The sequence below is a fragment of the Phaseolus vulgaris genome, chromosome 2 (assembly GCF_000499845.2).
Source record: "Phaseolus vulgaris cultivar G19833 chromosome 2, P. vulgaris v2.0, whole genome shotgun sequence".
NCBI classification, from domain to species: Eukaryota; Viridiplantae; Streptophyta; class Magnoliopsida; order Fabales; family Fabaceae; genus Phaseolus; species Phaseolus vulgaris.
The window spans coordinates 8099227-8122620 of NC_023758.2; the positions used below are offsets into that span (position 1 = coordinate 8099227).

At 39.7% G+C, this 23394-nt stretch overlaps 2 protein-coding genes across 2 annotated transcripts in view; both read right to left on the reverse strand.

Annotated features, from left to right (window-relative positions):
- LOC137810573 (receptor-like serine/threonine-protein kinase ALE2) overlaps positions 1–23394 on the reverse strand; it is an 81342-nt gene that overhangs the window by 52451 nt on the left and 5497 nt on the right. The window lies entirely within an intron of this gene.
- Positions 13714–14463, reverse strand: LOC137808998 (secreted RxLR effector protein 161-like). The gene has a single exon (XM_068610141.1). The coding sequence runs from the start codon at positions 14461–14463 to the stop codon at positions 13714–13716; it is 750 nt and encodes a 249-aa protein (XP_068466242.1).

Here is a 23394-nt window from a genome sequence, read left to right on the forward strand (position 1 = left end):
ATCTGAATAACAAATTAAATGAATTGGAGAGTCAGAATCCTTTTTGCAGCTTTGAAGTGTGACTCTTTAGGATTTGTTTGATATCTTGCAATAGACAACCGCAAACATGATGTCCGACCTACTAGCTGTTAGATAAAGCAAAGAGCCAATCAATCCTCTGTATTTTGTTTGATCTACACTCTTTCCAGCAGCATCAGCATCCATGTAACAACTTGATGACATTGGAGTGCTTGCTTCTTTGCAACTCTCAATTTCAAATTTCTTGAGAATCTCTTTGCTATACTTTGATTGACATAGAAAGATTCCACCCTTTGTTTGCTTAACCTGCAATCCAAGAAAGAAAGATAGTTATCCATCATAGACATTTCAAACTCACCTTTCATTGCAACCACAAACTCTTCACACAAACTATCTTGTGTAGCACAAAGATGATGTCATCTACATAGATTTGCACAAGAATTATTTCTGCATTTGACTTTTTGATGAAGAGAGTCTTGTCTACCATTCCCCTTTCATAACCATGAGATAGCAGAAAATTGCTAAGCCTCTCATACCACTGTCTTGGAGCTTGCTTCAGTCCATACAAAGCTTTCTTCAACTCTAAGACATGGTTGGGGGATACTTATGATCTTCAAAGCCCGGTGGTTGATCTACATAAACTTCCTCATTGATGTAGCCATTCAAGAAGACACTCTTGACATCCATTTGGAAGAGTTTGAAACCACTCATACAAGCAAAAGCCAGCAGCAACCTCACAGCCTCCAATCTATGCCCTCCTCTTGATTGTAGCCCTTGGCAACTAGCCTTGCTTTGTTCCTTGTGATCACACCATCTTCATCTAGCTTGTTCCTGAAAACCCATTTCAAACCAATAATATTCATTTCATCAGTTTTAGGGACAAGAAACCATACCTCATTCCTTGCAAACTGATTCAACTCTTCATGCATAGCTTCAACCCACTTCTCATCCTTGAGAGCTTCCTCAATTGACTTTGGTTCAATTTGAGAGACAAAAGTTGTGTGCCTGTAGAAGTTGGAGATGGAGCTACGTGTGGAGACACCTTACTTTATCTGCCCTATGATGTTATCCACTGACAGATCTCTAGGAATCCTCCACTCCTTAGGCAGCTCACTCTATTGCAGAATTTCAATCGGTTGTTTCTGCGAATCAACCGGTTGTTTTTCTGCGAATCAACCGGTTGTTTTTCTGCGAATCAACCGATTATTTTTCTGCACAGATTTCCAGCTTCTCCAAACTGATGCTCTGTTCATCTTCTTCAGCACTGGTCTTTGAGATTAGATTGATTCTGCGATCTACCTCATCAAAGACAACGTGAACTGATTCTTCTACAGTCATCAATCTCTTGTTGTAGACTCTATATGCATGACTTGTGAGAGAATACCCTATGAAGACGCCAAGATTCGCTTTCTCATCAAACTTTCCCAAGTTTTCCTTTCCATTGTTGAGAACGAAACAACTGCAGCTAAAAACTCTGAGATGGTTGATGTTAGGCTTCCTTCCATTGAAGAGTTCATATGGAGTTTTCTTCAAAATGGGCCTAATAAGCACCTTATTCATCACATAACATGAGGTGCTCACTACATCTGCCCAAAAGTACTTAGGAAGAGATGATTCACTAAGAATTGTCCTTGCTAGCTCTTCAAGAGACCTGTTCTTCCTCTCTACCACTCCATTATGCTGTGGTATTCTTGGAGCAGAGAAGTTGTGCAGAATTCCCATATTCTCACAGAATTTGTTGAACTTCTCATTTTGAAATTCTCCTCCATGATCACTTCTAATAGAGCCTATGTTGCTGTTCTTTATATTTTGCAACCTTCTTGCTAGCTTCTTGAATGCAGAAAAGGCATCACTCTTTGATTCCAAGAAAAGAGTCCAAGTGTACCTAGAATAGTCATCAACAATAACAAGAGCATAATAATTTCCACCAAGACTCATAGTTTTGAGGGTCCAAAGAGATCCATGTGAAGAAGTTCAAGAGGTTTCAAAGATGAAACAACATTTTTAATTTTGAAGGAACTTTTCACTTATTTCCCTTTTTGGCATGCTTCACAAATGTGATCCCTCTCAAACTTGAGTTTTGGCAGCCCAAACACAAGATCCCTTGAAATTAGCTTGTTCAAGTGATTCATGTGAATATGAGCAATTCTTCTATGCCAAAGTCAAGATTTATCTTGCTTGGATAGAAGACATCCAATTAAACATGGTGAAGAAATATCTAGAAGATACACATTATTAACTCTCTTACCTACCAACATTACCTCTTTGGTGTTGGGTAGACAGATTTCACATGTGTTTGACTTGAACATCACTTGATATCCCTTGTCACATAGTTGGCTAATGCTCAGCAGATTATGCTTTAGGCCTTCTACATAAAGCACATCATGGATGACCAAGATGTCTTTGTCTCCTATGGATCCTCTCCCAAGAATCCTTCTTTTGTTGTTGTCCCCACAGGTGACATGACCCTCTTGCTTAAAGGAGATGCTCAGGAACTTTGGTTTGTCCCCTGTCATGTGCTTGGAGCATCCACTATCCAAGTACCACAGTTGTTTGGTCTCCTCCAAGATTCCCTACAAAAAAAATTTCAAGTACAAAGATTTGGCCCCCTTATGAATGTGGGTCCATTTGGTTTACACTCATCAATTAAAGCTTTATTACCCTTAGGAACCCACTTCATAAGACCTTTAGGAACAACATATTTTCTGATTTTACAGAACCTCATAGAATGGCCTCTTTTCATGCAATAGAAGCATGTAACAATCGGTTGTTTCGATGGTCCAATCGGTTGTTTTTCTGGCATTTTCGAAAATGATTTTCAAAATCTATCTTATTTGTATTGTGGATTAAAACCCAATCCAGCTTTTCCAAAAACACAGTTTTGAGATGCTAGAACACTCTCAATGTTGGATTGGCCTTTAGAAAGCTTATCCACAATTTTAACAAGATAGTGGACCTTCTTTTCAAGATTTTTGCAATTTTCACAAACTAGAGTATCACATGATGGAAGAGGCCCAAGCACAAGCCCACATGCAAGCCCACCAAAGGGTAGATTTGGGCCAACCATAGAGTTATGGCCAAGAGGATCCAAGAAGACGTTCTTTTACATGTTCAAATGCCATAAACTCTAGTGTAGAGTAGACTTTAATTTCTTGTCAAAATTAGCATAGGAACTTTATTTGTAATTTTCTTAGAATTAATTTTGGCACCTAAAACACCAACCTAGGTAAACTTAGAGTTTCTAAAAAACCTCTAAATTTACCAAGGCCGGTCTAGAAAGCCCATGGAGGGGGTGAGCATAAAAACTAGACACACCCCTCCCCATGTGCTCATTTGTGCACCCATGTGCCATGTGCACCCATGTGCTTCACATTTACATTTCATTTGGCTAGCATTAGGGTTGCATTATGGTCCTCCTTAGCCTATAAAAGGAGGAGCCTACACCTTGTATTTTCAAGTTTAATTGAGTATTGTTATGCTGCCCATTTTGTGCACTAGCTTTACTTCTCCTAGAAATCTAGGCTATAAACTTCAATCCCTTCATCTTTCTCCCTTGAGCTGGCCAAACCTCTCAAAACCATACTCATCATGCACCTTCAAAGCCAACATAACTCCTGGGAGGGCTTTGTTTCACTCACCCATTGCTTCCGCATCACTTTCACTACTTTGATTCAAGAAGAACACATGAAATGCCATCATCACACTTACAAGAGGAGTTTTTGTATATGATTTCAAGGTTTTCAAAATCTGTTTTTGAATTTTCTAATTCCTCTTCCAGTGTCTTTACTCTGTTTTCAAGCCAGCTATTCTTTTCCTTTAACCGATTGTTCAGGAGAGCTAATCGGTTGGCTTCTTCATGTGTTTCTTGAAAGGCTTGAAGCAATTGACCATAATTTTCAGAGTTTTAGGAGTTTGATGAACTTACACTACTTTAGTCATCTTCCTTTCTGGCCATGAAGCAAAGGTTGAGGCTCTTCTTATTTTGCCTTCTTTTTCTTCTTGCTTGATTCTTTGACATTGCCTCCTTTGGTTCATTGTTTCCATGAGCAGCCTTGAGTGTGTCCCACATATCTTTAGCAGTTTTGCATTTTGATATCCTGAAAAACTCATTAGTATCTAGTGCAGAAGCTATTATGTTTTGAGCAGTACAATCAAGCTTGGCCATCTTACATTCATCACTGGTCCATTGAGACCAAGGTTTTGCAATGAAAGAACCATTCTTTTTAAACTTTGGAATGTAAGGACCATTCTCAATTGAATCCCAAAATCCTTGGTCAATAGATTCCACAAAGATTTTCATTCGGGCTTTCCAGTATTTGTAATTCAATCCACAGAATAAAGGTGGTTTGTAGATTGAAGCACCTTCCTCAAAAGATAGTTTTCCAGCCATAGAAAAAAATTATTTTGGATCAACTTGAATAATTTTCAAGAACCAAGCTCTTGATTCCAATTGTTAGAATATATGGCTTTAAACTAGAGGGGGGGGTGAATTGTTTAAAGAGAGTTTTCGCAATCTTTTAAGCCTGGAATGAAATTACTTCGAGAATACCTTGATTTAGAAATCAGATTTTCAAAACACAAAGCTTAAAGCACTACACCAGCAAAACAATCGGTTGTTTCGCAAAAACAATCGATTGTTTATACTAGTAAACAAATATCAAAACTAAAATTAAAGAGTTAGGAATAGAGAAAATGTACACAAATGTTTATACTGGTTCACTCTAAACCCATAGCTACATCCAGTCTTCTTGGAAACCTCTGAGGAAATCCACTAAGCAATCACACTTTGATCACTTACACCACAAACAAGAAAGTGACCTTGATCCCCTCAAGACACACACTTCTCTTGGCCAACACACCAACACTAAGATTGCTGATCTTGATCCCCTCAAGAACACACAACAAATCTCAGCAAAACACAAACGAAACTTGTTCAACAAAGTACAAGGATTACACTTATTACAGAAGATAATATGAAACTCAGGAGCACATGTGCCATTTCCCGTTACTCTTCTTCACCAGCACGACATTCACCAGCCATTCAGGGTACTGGACTTCCCTGATGTGGCCTGTAGCAAGGAGCTTCTGAGTTTCATCTCTAATCGCCTGCCTCCTCTCCTCGTTAAACTTTCTTCTTCTTTGTCGCACCGGCCTCACCAAGTTGTCCATCGCCAGATGATGGCACAGGAAGTCGGGATCAATCCCGGGCATGTCCAAAGCGGACCATGCAAACGCGTCCAGATGCCGCTCAATCACCTTGGCGATCTGGTCCTGGAGCTCAACCTCCAGAGATCTTCCCAGCTTGAAGATTTTTCCCCCGATCTCTTTCTCGAGCCACTGCTCGACAGGTTTTGGCCTGGATTCTCGGGCGATCACCGCCCTGGCGATTCCCTGTTCTCTCGCTTCCTCAGGGCGATTCCGCGCCTCTTCCTCCTCCAGACCAGCGTCTCCCTCCACTAGCTCAGCGTCCACCATCTCCACGTCCCTTTCGGCGGTCTCGTCCGCTACCGTCGATCTAGGCTTCACACCGGGAGGTGGGGTGGTTGTTACATAACTCACTGATCTCTTGTTTTTCAGGCTATTCTCATAGCACTTTTTTGCTTCTTTCTGATCAGACTTGATCGTGATCACCACCCCCTCCATGGACGACAACTTTACCTTCATGTGCCGAGTCGACGGAATGGCGCCTATCCTGTTAAGCGTGGGCCTTCCCAACAGGATGTTATATGCTGAAGGAGCGTTTACGATGAGGTACTTGATTTTCTCCGTCCTCGAACCAGCCTCATCTGTAAACGTGGTTCTCAGCTCAATATATCCCCTGACCTCCACCTGGTCACCAGCGAACCCATATAGGCACCCTCCATAGGGCCTTAGCTGGTCAAGGGGTAACTCCAGCTGCGTGAAAGTCGACCAGAACATCACATCTGCCGAACTTCCCTGGTCCACCAGAACCCGGTGGACCTTCCTTCCCGCCGTAACCAACGAAATGACTATGGGATCGTTGTCATGGGGCACAACGTCCCGAAGATCCTGCTTGGTGAACGTAATGTCCACTTCCGGCGAATGATCTTCAAACATATCCACTGTCATCACCGACCGCGCGTACTTCTTCCTCTGCGATGCGGTGCATCCACCACCTGAGAAGCCTCCTGCGATGGTGTGGATTTCCCCGTGGATAGGCATTTCGTGTTGCTGGGCTTCTCCACCTGCTGGCTGGGAACTCGACGCTCCCCCCGTCCTCCTATCCAGCAGATAGTCATTTAGGAATCCGCTCTTAACCAGATCATCGAGCTGATACCCTAAGGACAAACACGAGTCCAAAGTGTGGCCAAAGCCCTGGTGAAACTCGCACCAGGCGTCTGGCTTTGGTCCCAACACCTTGTCGCCCACCTTCTCATTTCAACCTGGCTGATATGTTGGGAATGGCGATCAGGTCCGCTAATCCCATAACAAACTTGTGCTTAGGCGGGCGATTGTATTCCCGGCGTGCTGGTTGTTGGCGTCCCTGGCCCCTCCCCTTGTTTCTCCTATCGTAAGGATGGCGAGCCCTCTGGTCCTTCCTGGCCGCCGCCACGCTCCCTCTCTTCTCAGCGACCTCACTTTCGTCGGCGATGTGAGCCACCGCAAGTCGCCTGACCTCAGCAAACGTCGCAGGGTGAGCCCTGATCAAGGCCTCGCAGAATGGTCCCGGCAGCACGCCCTTCTTGAATGCATAGACCAGCATTTCTTCATCTTTGGCCGGCGATCTGACCATCTGCGCTCCAAAGCGATTCAGGTAGTCTCTGAGGGACTCTCCCTGGTACTGCCTTATATCAAACAAATCATAAGACACCCTAGGCGGTGCCTTGTTCACGATGTATTGCTCGACGAAAACCTTCGAAAACTGCTGAAAACTGGTTATGTGACCGTTAGGTAGGCTCACAAACCACTCCAACGCCGTTCTCTGGAGCGTGCTTACAAACATCTTGCAATACACGGCGTCTGACCCTCCCGACAGCATCATCTGCGTATGGAACGTGGTCAGATGGGCCTCTGGATCCTCCACGCCGGTAAAGACAGCCTTGACAGGGACCACGCTCGTAGGAATGGGCGTGTCAGTAATCGCCTGAACAAAAGGCATAGGGAAAACGCGAGGTGGCGATGACGGCGCCACCTCTTCAGCAGAAGAACGCCCTTGCTGCTCCTGAAGAGCTTGACGCAGCTCCTCAGTTACCTTGCTGAGCTCCTCATTCCTGGCGCGAGAGGCGACCGGGTCCTCATGCATTCTCGCCTGCTCTATGCGTGAGGCTTCCACAGTTGCCTGCAACGAACGCATCATCTCTGCCATCTGTGCCATGGTCATGGCAGCGGCGCCTTCGGCAGCGACGGGCGCAACTGGACTTGAGCGATTGCTTCTCATTTTTCTCATGAAACTCAGCGAATCACAGAATGCAGCGGACAACACTTACTTCAGCGACGATTGAGTCAGCGATCAATCGGAAAAACTGTGCGAAACTCCGGGAGAAAAACTCAAGAACACCGTAAACCTTCAAAGAAACTTGTAACTTCACCAGCGACCACTGCTCTTCCCGCGGACAACCGAACGGACGAAAGAACTCAACTCCACCGAACAAATCGCACGAAAACAGCAGGAAAACCTCACTTCACCGATCGAAAACCCAAACGAACGGTGTAAGACGCGAATTCACCGAACAAATTTCAAGCAAACAGCGAACGATGGTTGCACCAGCACACAACCACGCAGAAAACTTCGAAAACCTCCAAGAACTCCTGCTGTGGATGGGAGCAAGTTTTACACGGCCCCACGGTGGGCGCCTGATGATCCTGCCTGTTGACCAGAACGCTGGAAACTGCCTCGTCAAAGGATCGACGTGTGCACCGCTTCACACCTCCGTTCCTCTTCGAGATCCACCTCAAGAACCTGCAAAGAAACAGAGCGGCGCCGCTGCGGCCGATCGCACTCCAACGCCCAAGTCAGTGACTGAATCACCAAATACTAAGAGAACAAGAACCGTGCAAATCCTCTCTCACAGTCAGCTTTATAACTCGCAAGCGTAAAGAGTATAATCTGAACGCGCGTACCTTAGAAAGTTCGTTGAGAACTCTTATATACCTGGTTACTTTCTCTCTCCTGGCAGTTACAGACTTGGACACGTGGCTCGTATCCAACTGTACACGTGCCATCATCTGGAGACTCCTTGACTTGGGCGCTGCTTCTACTCTGGTTTTACTAAGTTACCTATGCATGGTACTGCCCAGTACATAGCCAACTTGGGAGTGCGATCTCTACTGGAACTGGCGAGTTAGGGAGCCTTCATACACCTTCCCTGTGGTCTCGTCGGCCGCCTTCATAATCTGCTTCTCCTTCATCTTCGGCGATGTGCTTTCTCTGGCGATCTCCAATCGCTTGGTCGCCTGAATTACATCTGGCGACTTCATCTTTAACCCGGTGATCGCCTATCTTGGTATGCTGGAGATCGGAACACGCCAACTTAATAACTGGCGACTTCACGAGCCCCCCCGACTTACTTCCCTTTTGCTAACCTGGCGCCTTGCCAACACACCTATACTGTAGCGGGATGCCACGTCATCACTTCCGACTACCAGGGCGGTACAATGACACTAAAGCAAGAAACAATAGAAAGCAATAAAAGTACTACTAGAAGTAATGACAATTATGGGATAACATGACTAAGACAAATCTTGACATGATTACAAAATTAAAAGACATATCACAAGATATAACAAGAAGTGAAAGGAAGCTTAAGGTCAGCTTATGGAAGTAGAATGCCGTTCCAAAAAGCAGCCAAACTCATATGAAGAGCGAGTGCCATAAACCTTTTCACAAACACTTGGTGTAACAAAGAAAAACAGCAAGGAAACTCAAAATAAAGCCTAAAACAGAACCTTAAATTGCAAGAAATTAAAGAGCTCTTGAAATAAAGTGCTACACAACTCAACAATTAAACAAGAACACACCTAAACTCTTGATACCACATGATGTGATTCCAATAGCATAGAAGAGAAAGATTCTTGATCTTCTTAGGAATCAACTTGAGTTGGACAATAGTTAGGCACTTTTCTTAGAATTGGATCAATGTTCTAAGTCAAGAACTCACCAAAACTAGCACCAAATCCAAAACTCATATGGAAGTTCCAATTTAATCAAATTGAACCGAAAAGAATGGAACAAAAGATAAGCAAACTGAATTAGAAGTGCTGGAAATTAAACACACCGAACCAAATCAAACAAAGGAAGAAAAGCTTGCTGGAAAATGGAAATGACCGAACCAAAAAAGGCAAGAACAATCATACTAGACATGAAAAAGAATAAGGCACAAAGCTAGAGAAGAGAACACTTATGGAGATGGAAGAGAAGGTGATTGATCGCGCCACTTGGAGTATGGCTGCTCCAAGATTAGTGTGTTGCCGCCACTTGAGGACACCATGGATCCATCAAGATAAGACTAGAGAAGAAGGCTCAAAAGCTCTCCAATGCTCACTCAAAATTTGAGTATAGTTTCTTTACTCTAAATTCCAATCTGAATTTTACAAAGGGAGCACCTCTATTTATAGCCTAAGGTGCTGAAATGCAAGCTACACAAATTCAAAAACTCCCTCCTAGAAAGCTTCTAGAATCGGCGCCAAAAACAATGCATGAGGAAGGTGTGACCTCTTCCTTCACTTTGGCACCTCCTATTCTACTCCTACACCTATCTACTAACGCACCCCCCTCCTAAAGCTCCTAACTAAAGCCTAAAAGATGCTATAACAATAGAGGTTTCTAATGTTTCCCTCTAAGCACCTTCAACCGAAGAAATTACAAAACGAGAAAATAATTGTCCCCTAGCTCCTAAAGCTTTGAACATGCTTCTTGTAAGCCTTTGAGGTGGGCTTTGACCTCCATGGGCGTCCTCCATTTGCGCCTCTACCTCTTCTTGATCTTGTTGATTGGCCTCCATGTCCACTTGAGCTTGATCTCCATCACATTACAAACTTCAAAGCAAACTAGCTATTTTCTACATCAAACACACACTAAGACTAGATAGAGAGGAAAAGCAGTGTCTAAGATCAAGAGGGGAGGGGTGAATTGAGCTTATCAAATTTTCGCAAACAATCTAATTTACCATGTAACAGAGGTGAAAAGAACATATTGATATTAAAAGGAACAAATTGTTTTTACAGATGAATCTGACACAATTATAACAAAATCAGCACAGTTTAGATCAACCAGCAGCAATACCAGAACCAAATTGATTAACCTACACTGTTTATAAAGTTGCAGTTTAAGGTACAAAATTAATCAATTTTTACTTAACATAAGCCATCTAGAGTAATGAACCAAATGTCACAGTTTAGTTAAAGGAACCAGTTTACCCTTCTTATCTTATTACAGATTCACACAACAACTTGATTTATGATTGAAGGGTTGATTAACAAGTTATAACAGCAGATCTTAACCAGGTCCAGAATTAACAGATTTAGTTTCAATATAACAGATTCCTTTCTTGACAGATTATGTGAAATTACAGAATTAAGTGCAGAGATGAGAGAAGAACCACACAAGAATTTTTATACTGGTTCACTCATCAAGAGCTACGTCTAGTTCACCTCACTCCAAGGTGTAATCCACTAAAAAACTGATACAATCAATTACAAACACACAGCAGTTCTTGAACCCTTCAAGAACCTCAACTATCAAGGCTGAAAAACACTATTCCAACATACCTTGCACTCCAAGAAACCCTATCTAGAGTGACTAACGCTCAAAACCAATACAAGAATGAATAAGGAAAAGATTACACCTGAAACAAAGTTGCAAGAACATAAACCAGTTGTTCTATTTGCTCCAAGACAGTACCAACACCTTCATCTAGCACAAGGTTCTTCAAGAACAAGCTCACATGTATTTCACTTTTTAAAAACCTTTGCAAAACCTTTTCAATTCACTTTTTCACCCACAGAATGTTGTATCTCTGTTAAAACTGTGATTGTTCAGCATCCCTTTACGTGAGAATGACATTTTCTTTTATAGAGAACAGTTTCTAACCACTTTAAAAAAACAGTTATAGACCAGTTAGCAAAACAACAAATTGATTTTGAAAAACAACAGGTTAAAAGATGATAAAGCTGCCAGCTCAGCTTAACTGAAACAACAGACTGAGTTGTACCTTTGGTGCCCTAACAGAATTTCGAAAAGCCTTTAACAGAGAAGAAATAAACCGATTGCTTTTTCATAAAACAGATTTATTTTTGTACTGAATCAAACCATTTAAGAAAACTTTCAAAAGCTTTTCCAAAACCGTTTAACCACATCATGAGCTTGACCTTACTACCTTGATTTGGTAACTAGGATGGGTCATGCAGCAAAAGGCAACCTTGAATTACACACAACCCTAAAGAATGAGATCATCTAAGACATATAGCAACCTACAAATCAACCTAGCTAACATCTACATCAAACACACTAAAACTAGGTGGAGATGAGCTTCATCCATCTTCAACACATCCATCTTCAACAATTTTCCTCTGTTTGATGGAGACAAATTCCCTTTGCTTTGCATAGCTTTGAAGGAAAGTCATGATCAATACCTGCACTGCACTAGGTTCCAGTATATGCACAGAAAACTGTTAGATGTAAAACAAAACATAACAGATTTGAGTATTGTTATACCTCCTTGAAGGTTTAATGCTTGAACCACATTAGCAACATACATGAGCTATTCTTCAACTATCATAACCTTTATCAAGCTATTTTTCTCCCCCTTTGGATTCATCAAACAAAATGGGAGCATGGGCTAAAAGAAATACAGCATAGCCATACATGATAGTTTTAGAAATATAACTAGTACAGAAAATTAGAAACCAAATTGTTCAACAAGACATAAAAGAAAAAGATTTGGAAAGAATCACATGTGCTTATAGTAAAGCTTAGCTAGCTGCTTCTGGACCCCTTCAATCTGATAGTCTAAGTGTTGAAACCTAGCTTGAGTCATTTCGAAATATGTCTTTTGATCATCTGTGAGTGTGTCTAGCCTGTGCAGAACCTGTCTATCGAACATTGATAGGGGTTCACCAGGGGTTCACCTCTATATTCAGGTGCTTGGTATGCAACCAGTGCATTGTAATTTGTGGCAGCAACATCTTCATTCATGAAGGAGTGGATTGGTGATTCGTCTATGGGTTGCACAAATGGTTGAGCTAGTGATTCCACCCTGTGTGATGATGAATGATGCATCCTATAGAATGATGCTTCTGCAGCTTGCACAGTTTCATCTTCCCTATGCATTCCAACATTCTCTTATTCTCCATCTCCATGGTTAAAGGCTTCATGCTCAGGTCTATGGGCAGTATTCCTTCTGAAAATCCAACCATCTTCCTCCTTATGAAATCCCATTTTCATGAGAGTAGAATTGTCTATCTCACTTGTTGCTTTGATAGTATCATTTCTTTCATTTCTTTGATAGAATCAGGGAGCCTTGTGGATTTGAGCATGTGTTCCACCATAGTACTCACCCAATTTACCTTGAGCTGATTCATTATGCAATAAAGCAGTATCAAATCTTCCTCATGAAGAACATCATGATTGCTTCCTCTAGGAGTGAGTTGCCAAGTAATGATGTGAGCTAAGAGTCTTGGAATTAAAGTAAGATTACCTGCATGAAACCTAACCACTGGTTCAGTAGGATTCCTCACACAACTTCTATAGAACTGCATCTTGTTGAACCCTTGAATTCCAGCAGTGTTCCCTTTGCTCACTTTCAGCCCTGAGTATTTGATTCCACCAACATTGTTCCAGATTTCTCTAGTGACTTTCAACTTTACACCTTTCACATAGGAGACAAGACTCTTGCCATCTTGTTCAAGGTTGCTATAGAACACCTTCACTAGGTCTGGATAAACATTTCCAGTCATTTCCAGAAAACTTTTCAGTTTTTCTATGCTTGAGCAGAGTTTTTGCTTCTGTCAAATTTTCATCTCTCGCCATGAGAATTCCAGCACCTTAGGTACATTGATTTGCTTCCTGCTTGTCTCATGTATGAACCTTGTCATAGCTTTAGAATCTCCAGCAAACCAATTTTCCAGAATACCTTGGTTGCTGTTAGGTTGCTCTTTGGACTTCTTCTTTCTGAGTGAAGAGGATGCCATTGCTTAGTCTATTGTTACATGTACCTATTCACCAATGGACAGTTCCAGCTAAAAAGAAAGTTAGTATGCAATTTATATGATCAATAATAACAGAAACAACACTCATAGAGTATCAGTTTTGAACCTGGACAGCTTATAGCAAAGATGAGAAACTGTGAAATGCAATTGATATAAGCCAAATTTATATAGAGCTCAAGTCAGATTTCAAGGATCACGGGTTTTGAAAACTAAATCAATGAAACCAGATGCAGTACAAATTTGATTCTTTATTTAGTACAGCAGGTGCAATTTTGAATGATGCAAGAATATATTGGAAACATATTTCAGCTTAGCAAATCAAATCTGTTGCACAATCAAGATATCAAATTAGTTAGGATATCCACACATGAATGTCATAAACCTGCTAGTCAATAACCATAAAAGCAGTCAATGGTCAAGGAGAGAGAAAAGTGATTGTTTCTCTTTCCTAGTCACAATTGTAATTCTGAAACAGAAAAAGAACACGTTAAAACATAAGATAACATATTGAAATTTTTACTGCAGTGATCAATTTAAGCTAATGATACCCAATTCATTTAGAAGAAAGTAAAACTTATCTTTAGCAAGAGGTTTAGTAAAGAAATCAGCCAATTGAGATTCAGTACCAATGAATTTAATATCACAAGTTCCGTTAGCTATATGCTCTCTTAGGAAATGATGTCTAATTTCAATATGTTTAGTTCTTGAATGCATAACAGGATTCTGAGACAGATTTATAACACTAGTATTATCACAGTTGATAGGTATCTTATTCAAAAGAATTCCAAAGTCACTTAGTTGTTGCCTTAGCCAGAGTGTTTGAGCACAACAACTTCCAACTGCTATGTATTCTGCCTCTATTGTAGAGAAAGCAACACAGGCTTGTTTCTTGCAATGCCAAGAGATTAGAGTTGACCCAAGCATGTGACAAGTCCCACTTGTGCTCTTCCTATCAACCTTGCAACCTGCAAAATCAGAATCTGAAAAAGCTGTCAAGTTTAAAGAAACATTGTTTGGATACCATAGTCCAACATCTTTAGTCCCTTCTAAGTATTTTAGAATCCTCTTAGTTGCATTGTAATGTGATTCCCTTGGATCAGATTGATATCTAGCACATAAGCATACAACAAACATAATGTCAGGCCTGCTAGCTGTTAAGTATAACAAAGAACCAATTAAACCCCTGTATTTTGATTGATCCACTGATTTTCCTACACAATCCTGGTCCAGTTGGCAGCTTGTTGAAATAGGAGTGTTGATAGCTTTGCATTGATCCATATCAAACTTCCTAAGAAACTCCTTGCAGTACTTTGCTTATTTATGAAGATTCCATTCTTAAGCTGTTTCACTTGCAATCCAAGGAAAAAATTTCATTTCTCCTAACATTGACATTTCAAATTCACTTTTCATTGCATCTACAAAAGTTTCACACATTTCTTTTTTTTTGGATCCGAAGATGATATCATCCACATAGACTTGCACAAATATAATGTCTTCTCTTTTCTTATTTATGAACAAGGTTTTATCAGAGGTGCCACGATCATAACCATGAGAAAGCATAAACTCACTTAGCCTCTCATACCATTGTCTAGGTGCCTGCATTAATCCATACAGTGCCTTCTTGAGCTTGTACACATGCTCTGGATTTTTGTAGTCTTCGAACCCTGGAGGCTGAGATACAAACACTTCTTCATTAATATAACCATTCAAGAATGCACTCTTAACATCCATTTGGAATAACCTAAATCCTTTTATGCTAGAAAATTCTAAGAGTTATCTGATTGCTTCAAGACGTGCTACTGGTGCATAGGTTTCACCAAAATCTATTCCCTCTTCTTGGTTGTAGCCTTTAGCAACCAACCTTGCTTTATTTCTGGTGATAGCCCCATGTCCATCCATCTTGTTCATGTACACCCATTTGGTTCCTATGATATTCATCTCATGTGTTCTTGAACTGAAGACCATACTTCATTGTATTCAAACAGGTTCAGTTATTCCTGCATTGTTGTTATCCAGTTGCTATGTTGTAGAGCTTCTTCATGATTTTTAGGCTCAACTTGTGAAACAAAGGCCATTGTCTTGCAGAAGTTGTTAAGAGAATTCCTTGTTGAGACTCATTTCTCAATTTTCCCAATCACATTGTCAAGTGTGAAATCCCTGGGAGTTTTCCACTCTTTAGGCAATCCTGCATTCACAATAGATTCTTTGACAACACTTGGATTAGCTGCATCAAGATCACTGGATTGATTCTTTTGAAGAATGGTTCTTAAATCATCTATATCAGGTTCATCCAGAACAGATTTAGGCACAATACAATCAGATTCATCAAACACCACATGCATAGATTCTTCTACAGTAAGCAATCTTTTGTTATACACCCTATAAGCATCTCCATTTATAGCATAGCCAATATGTATTCCTTTCATCGGATTTGGGATCAAATTTGCCCAGATTATCTTTTCCATTATTCAGAATAAAACATTTGCAACCAAAGACCATAAGATGACTGATGCTAGGCTTCCTACCTTTATAAAATTCATAGGGAGTTGATATGATTCCAATAGCAAGTTATAGATGATTCTTTGACATTTTATGGAATCAACTTGAGCTGGAATATGATTAGGCACTTTTATAGAATTGGATCAATGTTCTATCATTCAAGAACTCACCAAAACTTAAGTAACCAAGCCAAAACTCATATGGAAGTCCATTTCTTGCCAATTGAATTGATTGGAATGCTTAAGAACTCAAATGAACCGATTAAAAAGCTTTAGAAATGAAATGAACCGAATAAAATCTTAGAAAAGGAAGATGAACCGATTATATTCAGCAAAGAAGAAGATGAACCGAACAAAACCACCAAAGAAACTAAAACACCGATTAGAATTGCAAGACAAGTCCTAAAACATGTTTATGGAATTCAAATGGACATGGAAATGGAAGAAATAGATGGAGAAGAGAGAAGACTTTTGTGGTTTTCGTTCTTGGTTGATGAACACGCCACTTGAAGTGTGAATGCTCCAAGATAAGTGTGAATTGCCGCCACTTGAGGAACAAAGGCACTCAAGATGAGACTAGGAAGAGGAGAAGGCAAGTTCTCACACCACTCAATCACCAATTTGGGAGAGTTTTGTTACTTCAAAAATCAATTCTATTATTTGAAGGACCTAAGCCCTCCTTTTATAGGAGCAAGGGCCGGTCATAAGACTACAAAGCTTGCACTACAAGCTAACCAAAGGTCCTCTTTCACTCACTATTAACGCCTATAGTGAGTCAAGAAGAGTCACCTTCTAGAAAATTCTAAACTAAAGCCTAAAGATGCTTTTATAAAAGAGGTATCTAATGTTTCCCTCCAAGTACCTTCCTAAAAGCTATATATTTAAACATTCTACAAAAGACACTATAAAAAGAGAAAACATTCTACCACTACTTCCTAATTCTTTGATCTTGCTCCTTGTAAGCCTTTGAGGTGGGCTAATGTCTTCTTGAGCCTCTTCAACTTCAGCCTCTACTTCTACTTGCTCTTGATCTCCATCAGGAGTTTTCTTAAGAATAGGTTTAATCAAAATTCTGTTAAGCACATAAGAGGCCGTGTATACTGCATATGCCTATAAATATTTAGGTAGATTAGATTCATTTAACATGGTCCTAGCTAATTCCTCTAGTGATCTATTCTTCCTTTCAACTACACCATTTTGTTGGGGTGTCCTTGGAGCAGGATAGCTATGTATGATCCCATGTTTTTCACAAAACCTATCAAACTTTGCATTTTGAAACTCTCCCCCATGATCACTACGAATATGTTTTATGCTATTTTCATTTTCATTATACAAAACCTTAGTCAGTTTCTTAAAAGCTTTATATGCATCATTTTTAGAAGCAAGAAACAGAGTCCATGTATATCTTAAGAAGTCATCAACAATTACCAAAGCATAGAAGTTTCCAGCTAAACTAGCAGTCCTAGAAGGTCCAAACAAATCCATATGCAAAACATCTAAATCCTTATTTGTAGAGACCACATCCTTTGTTTTAAAAGAAATTCTTATTTGCTTACCCTTTACGCATGCATCACTGATAGCTGTCGTTTTGCTGCCAAATTAATATTATTCTAGCGTAGACTTGTCTAACACTAGAGAGATGATAGTATAATTGTGGCCAGATGACCCCAAGTCGTCTCCCAACGAATGCAATAGTGATTCAGTTAACCAAATTCAAAATCTATCTATCAGCAATGAAAAGTTAGTAATAACAATAATAATAAAAAGGGGATTAGATAGTTGTGCAGAAAAATATAAAAAAGATTAAAATAACAAATAAAAAGCGGTTGATCCCAAGTTCTTCGACCATTGAATTCTTCACAGGTTCTCTATGTTGAATCAAGTGTGTTCAAGCTTTGAAGAATCCAAATCCTTTGAGTGTGATGGAAGGCTGGATGTGCTTGTTGTTGCTGAGGTGTTTTAGAATAGGATCTGGGGTAGATTCTCTGTGTAAATCCACTCTTGATTGAATCCAAAGCTTAAGTATTCTCAAACCTTTTGAATTGAAAGTATTTTTGAAACTAAGTGAAAAACAACCTGTTGTTTTGTCGAAACAACCGATTGTTTTATACTTAGGTGTTTTGAGAAAGGTTGAAAACTATTTTTGGTGGTTGACTTATTGTCAAACCAAAACAACCGATTGATTCGAGCATTCAACCTATTGTTTGTTTTGAAACCATAACAAAAAACTGTTTTGTGCTTTGACTGAGTTTTAAATGATTTTATAACTGAATGCACTCCAGTTTTAAATGCTTTGACCAGTCTTTGAAAGCTATAAAGAGTTTGTTCAGATTATGTAACAAACTAGAACTGAGATTTAATCATAGAAAAACATATATGAGTTTTTTACTAATTTTGCTTTTCAAGAGTTAAATATGTTAGAATGGATGGCTTTAAAATAGAGGGGGGGGGGTGAATTGTTTAAAGAGGGTTTTCGCAATATTTTAAAACAAGAATGAAATTATCTCAAGAAACAATTGATAAGAAATTCAGTTTGCCAAAACAGCAATAAAAAACAGCAGCACCAGAAAAATAATCGGTTGTTTCACATAAACAATCGGTTGTTTATATTAGCAAACAACAAACAAACTGAATTTAAAGAGTTAGGGATAGAGAGATTTCACACAGATCTTTATACTGGTTCACTCCAAACCCAGAGCTACATCTAGTCTTCTCAGAAACCCTGAGGAAATCCACTAAGCAATCACAACTTGATCACTTACACCACAACGAAGAAAGTGACCTTGAACACCTCAAGACACACACTCTTCTTGCCCAACACACCAACACTAAGATTGATGATCTTGATCCCCTCAAGAACACACAACCAATCTCAGCAAACACAGAAACGAAAACTTGTTTCACAAAGTACACGGATTACACTTGTTACAGAAGATAATCTGAAATCAATACAAGCAGAATCCTACTCCACAAACTTTGATCAATCACAAATTTAAGCAATCTCAGCTCTTTGAAAAACTCAAAAACTCTTAGTAAAAAAACTTGTAAAAGATTAATTCTCAAATCTGTTTTTCTGAATATATTCAAAGATGTAGTTTGTTATCAAATCTTAACAAACTCTTAAATTGCATTAAAAGATTGGTCAAAGCATTTAATGACTGGAGCGTAAGCAGTTAAATCATTTAAAGCTCAGTCAAAGATAAAATAGTTTTTCTGTTATGGTCCCAAAACAAACAATCGGTTGTTTCCTCGAATCAATCGGTTGTTTTGGTTTTAACAGTTCAACCATTTGAAAAATAGTTTTCAATCTTTTCTCAAAACATCTAAGTATAAACAATCGGTTGTTTCGACAAAACAATCAGTTGTTTTTAACTTAGTTTTGAAAAACATTTTACTTTCAAAAAGATTGAGAATGCCTATGCTTTAGATTCGATCAACGGGTGGATTACAACACTCAAACTACCCCAGAACTAGACTAAACCAGCACAGCAACAGCAAGCACAACCAAGGCTTCAACATCCTTCAATGGGTATGGATTCTTCAAAGCTTGAACACCACTTGGTTCAACAAAATATTGCTTAGAGATTGCTTTGATCAAGATAGAGTGGAATAGGATTTTCATTTGTATTGATTTCAGATTATTCTGTAACAAGTGTAATCCTTTTGTACTTTGTGTAAACTCTAGTGTGTGAGGTCGAGAAGTGTTGTGTCCTCCTGAGGTTGTCAAGATCAACATTCTTGGTGGTGTATGTGCTTAGCCAAAGGAAATGTGTGTCTTGAGGGGATCAAGGTCACTTCTTTGGTGGTGTGTGAGAGTAATCTAGGTTTGGTTACTTAGTGGATTCCCCAGTGGTTTCTGGGAAGACTGGAAGTAGCTCCTGGTTTAAGAGTGAACCAATATAAATTGTGTGTGCAATCTCTCTATCCCTTAAACTCTTTAATTTCAATTTATATTTGTTAACTGGTATAAACAACCGATTGTTTTGTGAAACAACCGATTGTTTTTCTGGTGCTGTGCTAAATTGCTTTGTGTTTTTGGCAAACTGAATTCTAAATCAATTTTTCTACAAGGAATTTCATTCTAGACTAAAAAGTTTGCGAAAATCCTCTTTAAACCATTCACCCCCTCTAGTTTAAAGCCATACATTCTAACAATTGGTATCAGAGCTTGGTTCTTGAAATTTATTCAAGTGTTGATGTGATTCCAATAGCCACATAGAACAAGATTCTTGACACTTTGAGGAATCACCTTGAGCTGGAAAATATAGAGGCACTTTCTTAGAAGTTGGATCATGGTTCTAAAATCAAGAACTCACCAATAACAAGTACCAAATCCCAAACTCATTTGGATGAACCAAATATTGTCAAATTGAATCAACAAAGGAGAAGGAAAAGAAGAAACCGAACAGAATTGAATTAAAAACAAAAGTACCGAACAGAATTAAGAAGCAAACAGAAAATAGGTGCTGGAAAATTAAAGGAACCGAAACAAAAACAACTCAAAACTCAAAGCTACATGAACAAATTGAAGAAGAAGAAAGGAAGGAGAAGAGAATGCTCATGAAGATGGAGGAATGGTTGGATGATCACGCCACTAGAAGAATGGATGCTCCTAGATGAGTGTGCAAGCCGCCACTTGAGGAAACCATGGTCCTTCAAGATAAGACTAGAGTAGAAGCTCAAAAGCTCTCCAAATGCTCACTCCAATTTTGAGTATAGTTTCTTTAGATAAAATCAAATCTGAAATTTACAAGGAAGGCACCTCTATTTATAGCCTAAGGTGCTGAAAAAGAAAGCTAAAACAATTCAAAATTCCCTCCTAATTCAAACTAGAACCGGCGCCTATTTGCAAAGCAAGGAAGGTGTGATCCTTTCCTTCACTTTGGCACCCCCTATTCTACTTCTACACCTATCTACTAATACACCCCCTAAAGCTCCTAACTAAAGCCTAAAAGATGCTATAACAAAAGAGGTTTCTAAGGTTTCCCTCTAAGCACCTTCAACTAAAGACACTACAAAAAGAGAAAATAAATGTCCTCTAGCTCCCAAGGCTTTGAACATGCTTCTTGTAATCCTTTGAGGTGGACTTTGACCTCCATGGGCGTCCTCCATTTGTGCCTCCACCTCTTCTTGAGCTTGATGAGTGGCCTCCATGTTCTCTTGGGCTTGATCTCCATCATACTCCCCGAGTTGGAGAGAATTCGACCACGAATTCTGGAGACCTACAGAAAAAGGAGTTAGATCGCTGATATTAAAAGTATGACTACCTAAGAATGTATCAGGCATATCTAACTCATAAGCATTGTCATTAATCCTCTTGAGGACTTGGAAAGGTCCATCCCCTCGAGGCATTAGTTTGGACTTCCTTTGAGTAGGAAAACGATCCTTCCTCAAGTGAAGCCAAACCCAATCGCCCTCATCAAACAACAATGCTTTTCTCCTCTTATTGGCAAGTTCAGCATACTTGCCAACCTTCTTCTCAATTCTCTTCTTGATGTCTTTATGCAAAGTTTTCACAAAAGAAGCCTTTTCATCCCCATCTTTGCACAAGACATCGTCAAGAAGGGGAATAGGAAGAAGATCAAGAGGTGTTAGGGGATTAAACCCATAGACCACCTCAAAAGGAGAATGGGAGGTGGTAGAATTTACTACTCGGTTATATGCAAACTCAACATGGGGTAGTAAATTCTCCCACACTCTAGGATTCCCCGAAATAAAGCATCTCAATAGTTGTCCCAAAGTTCTATTCACTACCTCGGTTTGACCATCGGTTTGTGGGTGGCAAGTGGTAGAAAATAAAAGCTTAGTTCCAAGCTTGCCCCACAAGGTCTTCCAAAAGTGACTCAAGAACTTAGGATCTCTATCGGACACTATAGACCTAGGAATCCCATGCAAGCGAACCACTTCTTGGAAGAAGAGGTTTGCAATGTGGCATGCATCATCCACTTTGTGGCAAGGAATAAAGTGAGCCATCTTTGAAAAACGATCCACTACCACAAAAATGGAGTCCTTTCCCTTTGATGTCTTGGGTAAGCCTAAGATGAAATCCATAGATATATCTACCCAAGGCATTGAAGGGATAGGAAGAGGAGTATAAAGACCATGGGGATGCATTTTAGATTTAGCTTTGCGGCAAGCTATGCATTTATCACACAAACTATGAACATGTTTATGCATATGAGGCCAAAAGAAATGTTCATGCAACACATCCAAAGTTTTAGCAACCCCAAAATGTCCCATTAAGCCCCCCTCATGAGCTTCTCTAACAAGAGATAATCTAATAGAGCATTGGGGAACACAAAGACGTTTTCCTTTAAAAAGAAAGCCATCTTGAATAAAAAAATCTTTGTGTCCTCCCTTAAGACACTCTTGATAGAGGAGAGAAAAATCAAGGTCATCATGATAAAGTTCCTTAATTTGATCAAAACCAAGATATTGAGAGGTTAAAAGATTTAGCAAGGTGTATCTTCTAGAAAGAGCATCCGCCACAATATTTATTTTGCCTTGCTTGTGTTTGATCACATAAGGAAATTGCTCAATGAATTCCACCCACTTAGCATGCCTCTTGTTAAGTTTGTTTTGGCTTTTCAAATATTTAAGAGATTCATGACCACTATGTATCACAAACTCTTTGGGAAAAAGATAGTGTTGCCAAGTAAACAAAGCCCTAACAAGTGCATATAATTCCTTATCATAGGTGGAATAGTTGAGATGACTTCCCTTCAATTTCTCACTAAAATAGGCTATGGGGTGGCCCTCTTGAAGGAGAACAGCCCCAATACCTATGCTTGAAGCATCACACTCAATCTCAAATGTCTTAGTGAAATTAGGAAGGGCCAAGATGGGAGCATTAGTCAATTTTTCTTTCAAAGTATCAAAAGCATTTTGTTGTGCTTCTCCCCAATGAAAGACCACATCCTTTTTCACTATGTCATTGAGTGGTGCGGCAATGGTACCAAAGTTTGGGACAAATCTTCTATAGAAAGAAGCAAGCCCATGAAAACTTCGGACCTCAATCAAAGATTTCGGTGTAGGCCAATTTTGAATGGCCACCACCTTGGTTTTGTCCACATGGACCCCTTTACAACTCACAACAAACCCTAGGAATTCTATATGATCAAGAGCAAACATACATTTAGCAAGGTTAGCATACAAATGTTCCTTCCTAAGGGTTTCCAAAACTTGCCTAACATGCAACCTATGGTCATTCAAAGATAAGCTATAAATGAGAATGTCATCAAAGTAAACCACAACAAACTTACCAATGAAAGGTCTAAGAACATGATGCATGAGGCGCATGAAGGTACTTGGTGCATTAGTTAAACCAAAAGGCATAACTAACCACTCATATAAACCAAAGTTGGTCTTAAAAGCCGTCTTCCATTCATCACCCGGTTTGATACGGATTTGATTGTAGCCGCTTTTAAGATCAATCTTTGAAAAGATTTTTGAACCATGTAATTCATCCAACAAATCATCTAGTCTAGGTATGGGATGCCTATACTTAATGGTTATGTTATTTATGGCCCTACAATCCGAACACATTCGCCATGTGCCATCCTTTTTTGGCACTAAGATGATAGGCATAGCACAAGGACTCATGCTATCTTGCACCCACCCTTTTTCAATCAAAGCCTCAACTTGTTGGCGAATTTCCTTGGTTTCACTTGGATTGGTCCTATATGCGGGACGATTTGGTAAAGAAGAGCCC

What these genes read in the sequence shown, in the direction of transcription:
- LOC137808998 (XM_068610141.1), bottom strand. Translation starts at nt 14,463, where the DNA reads ATGGATCAATGCAAAGCTATCAACACTCCTATTTCAACAAGCTGCCAA.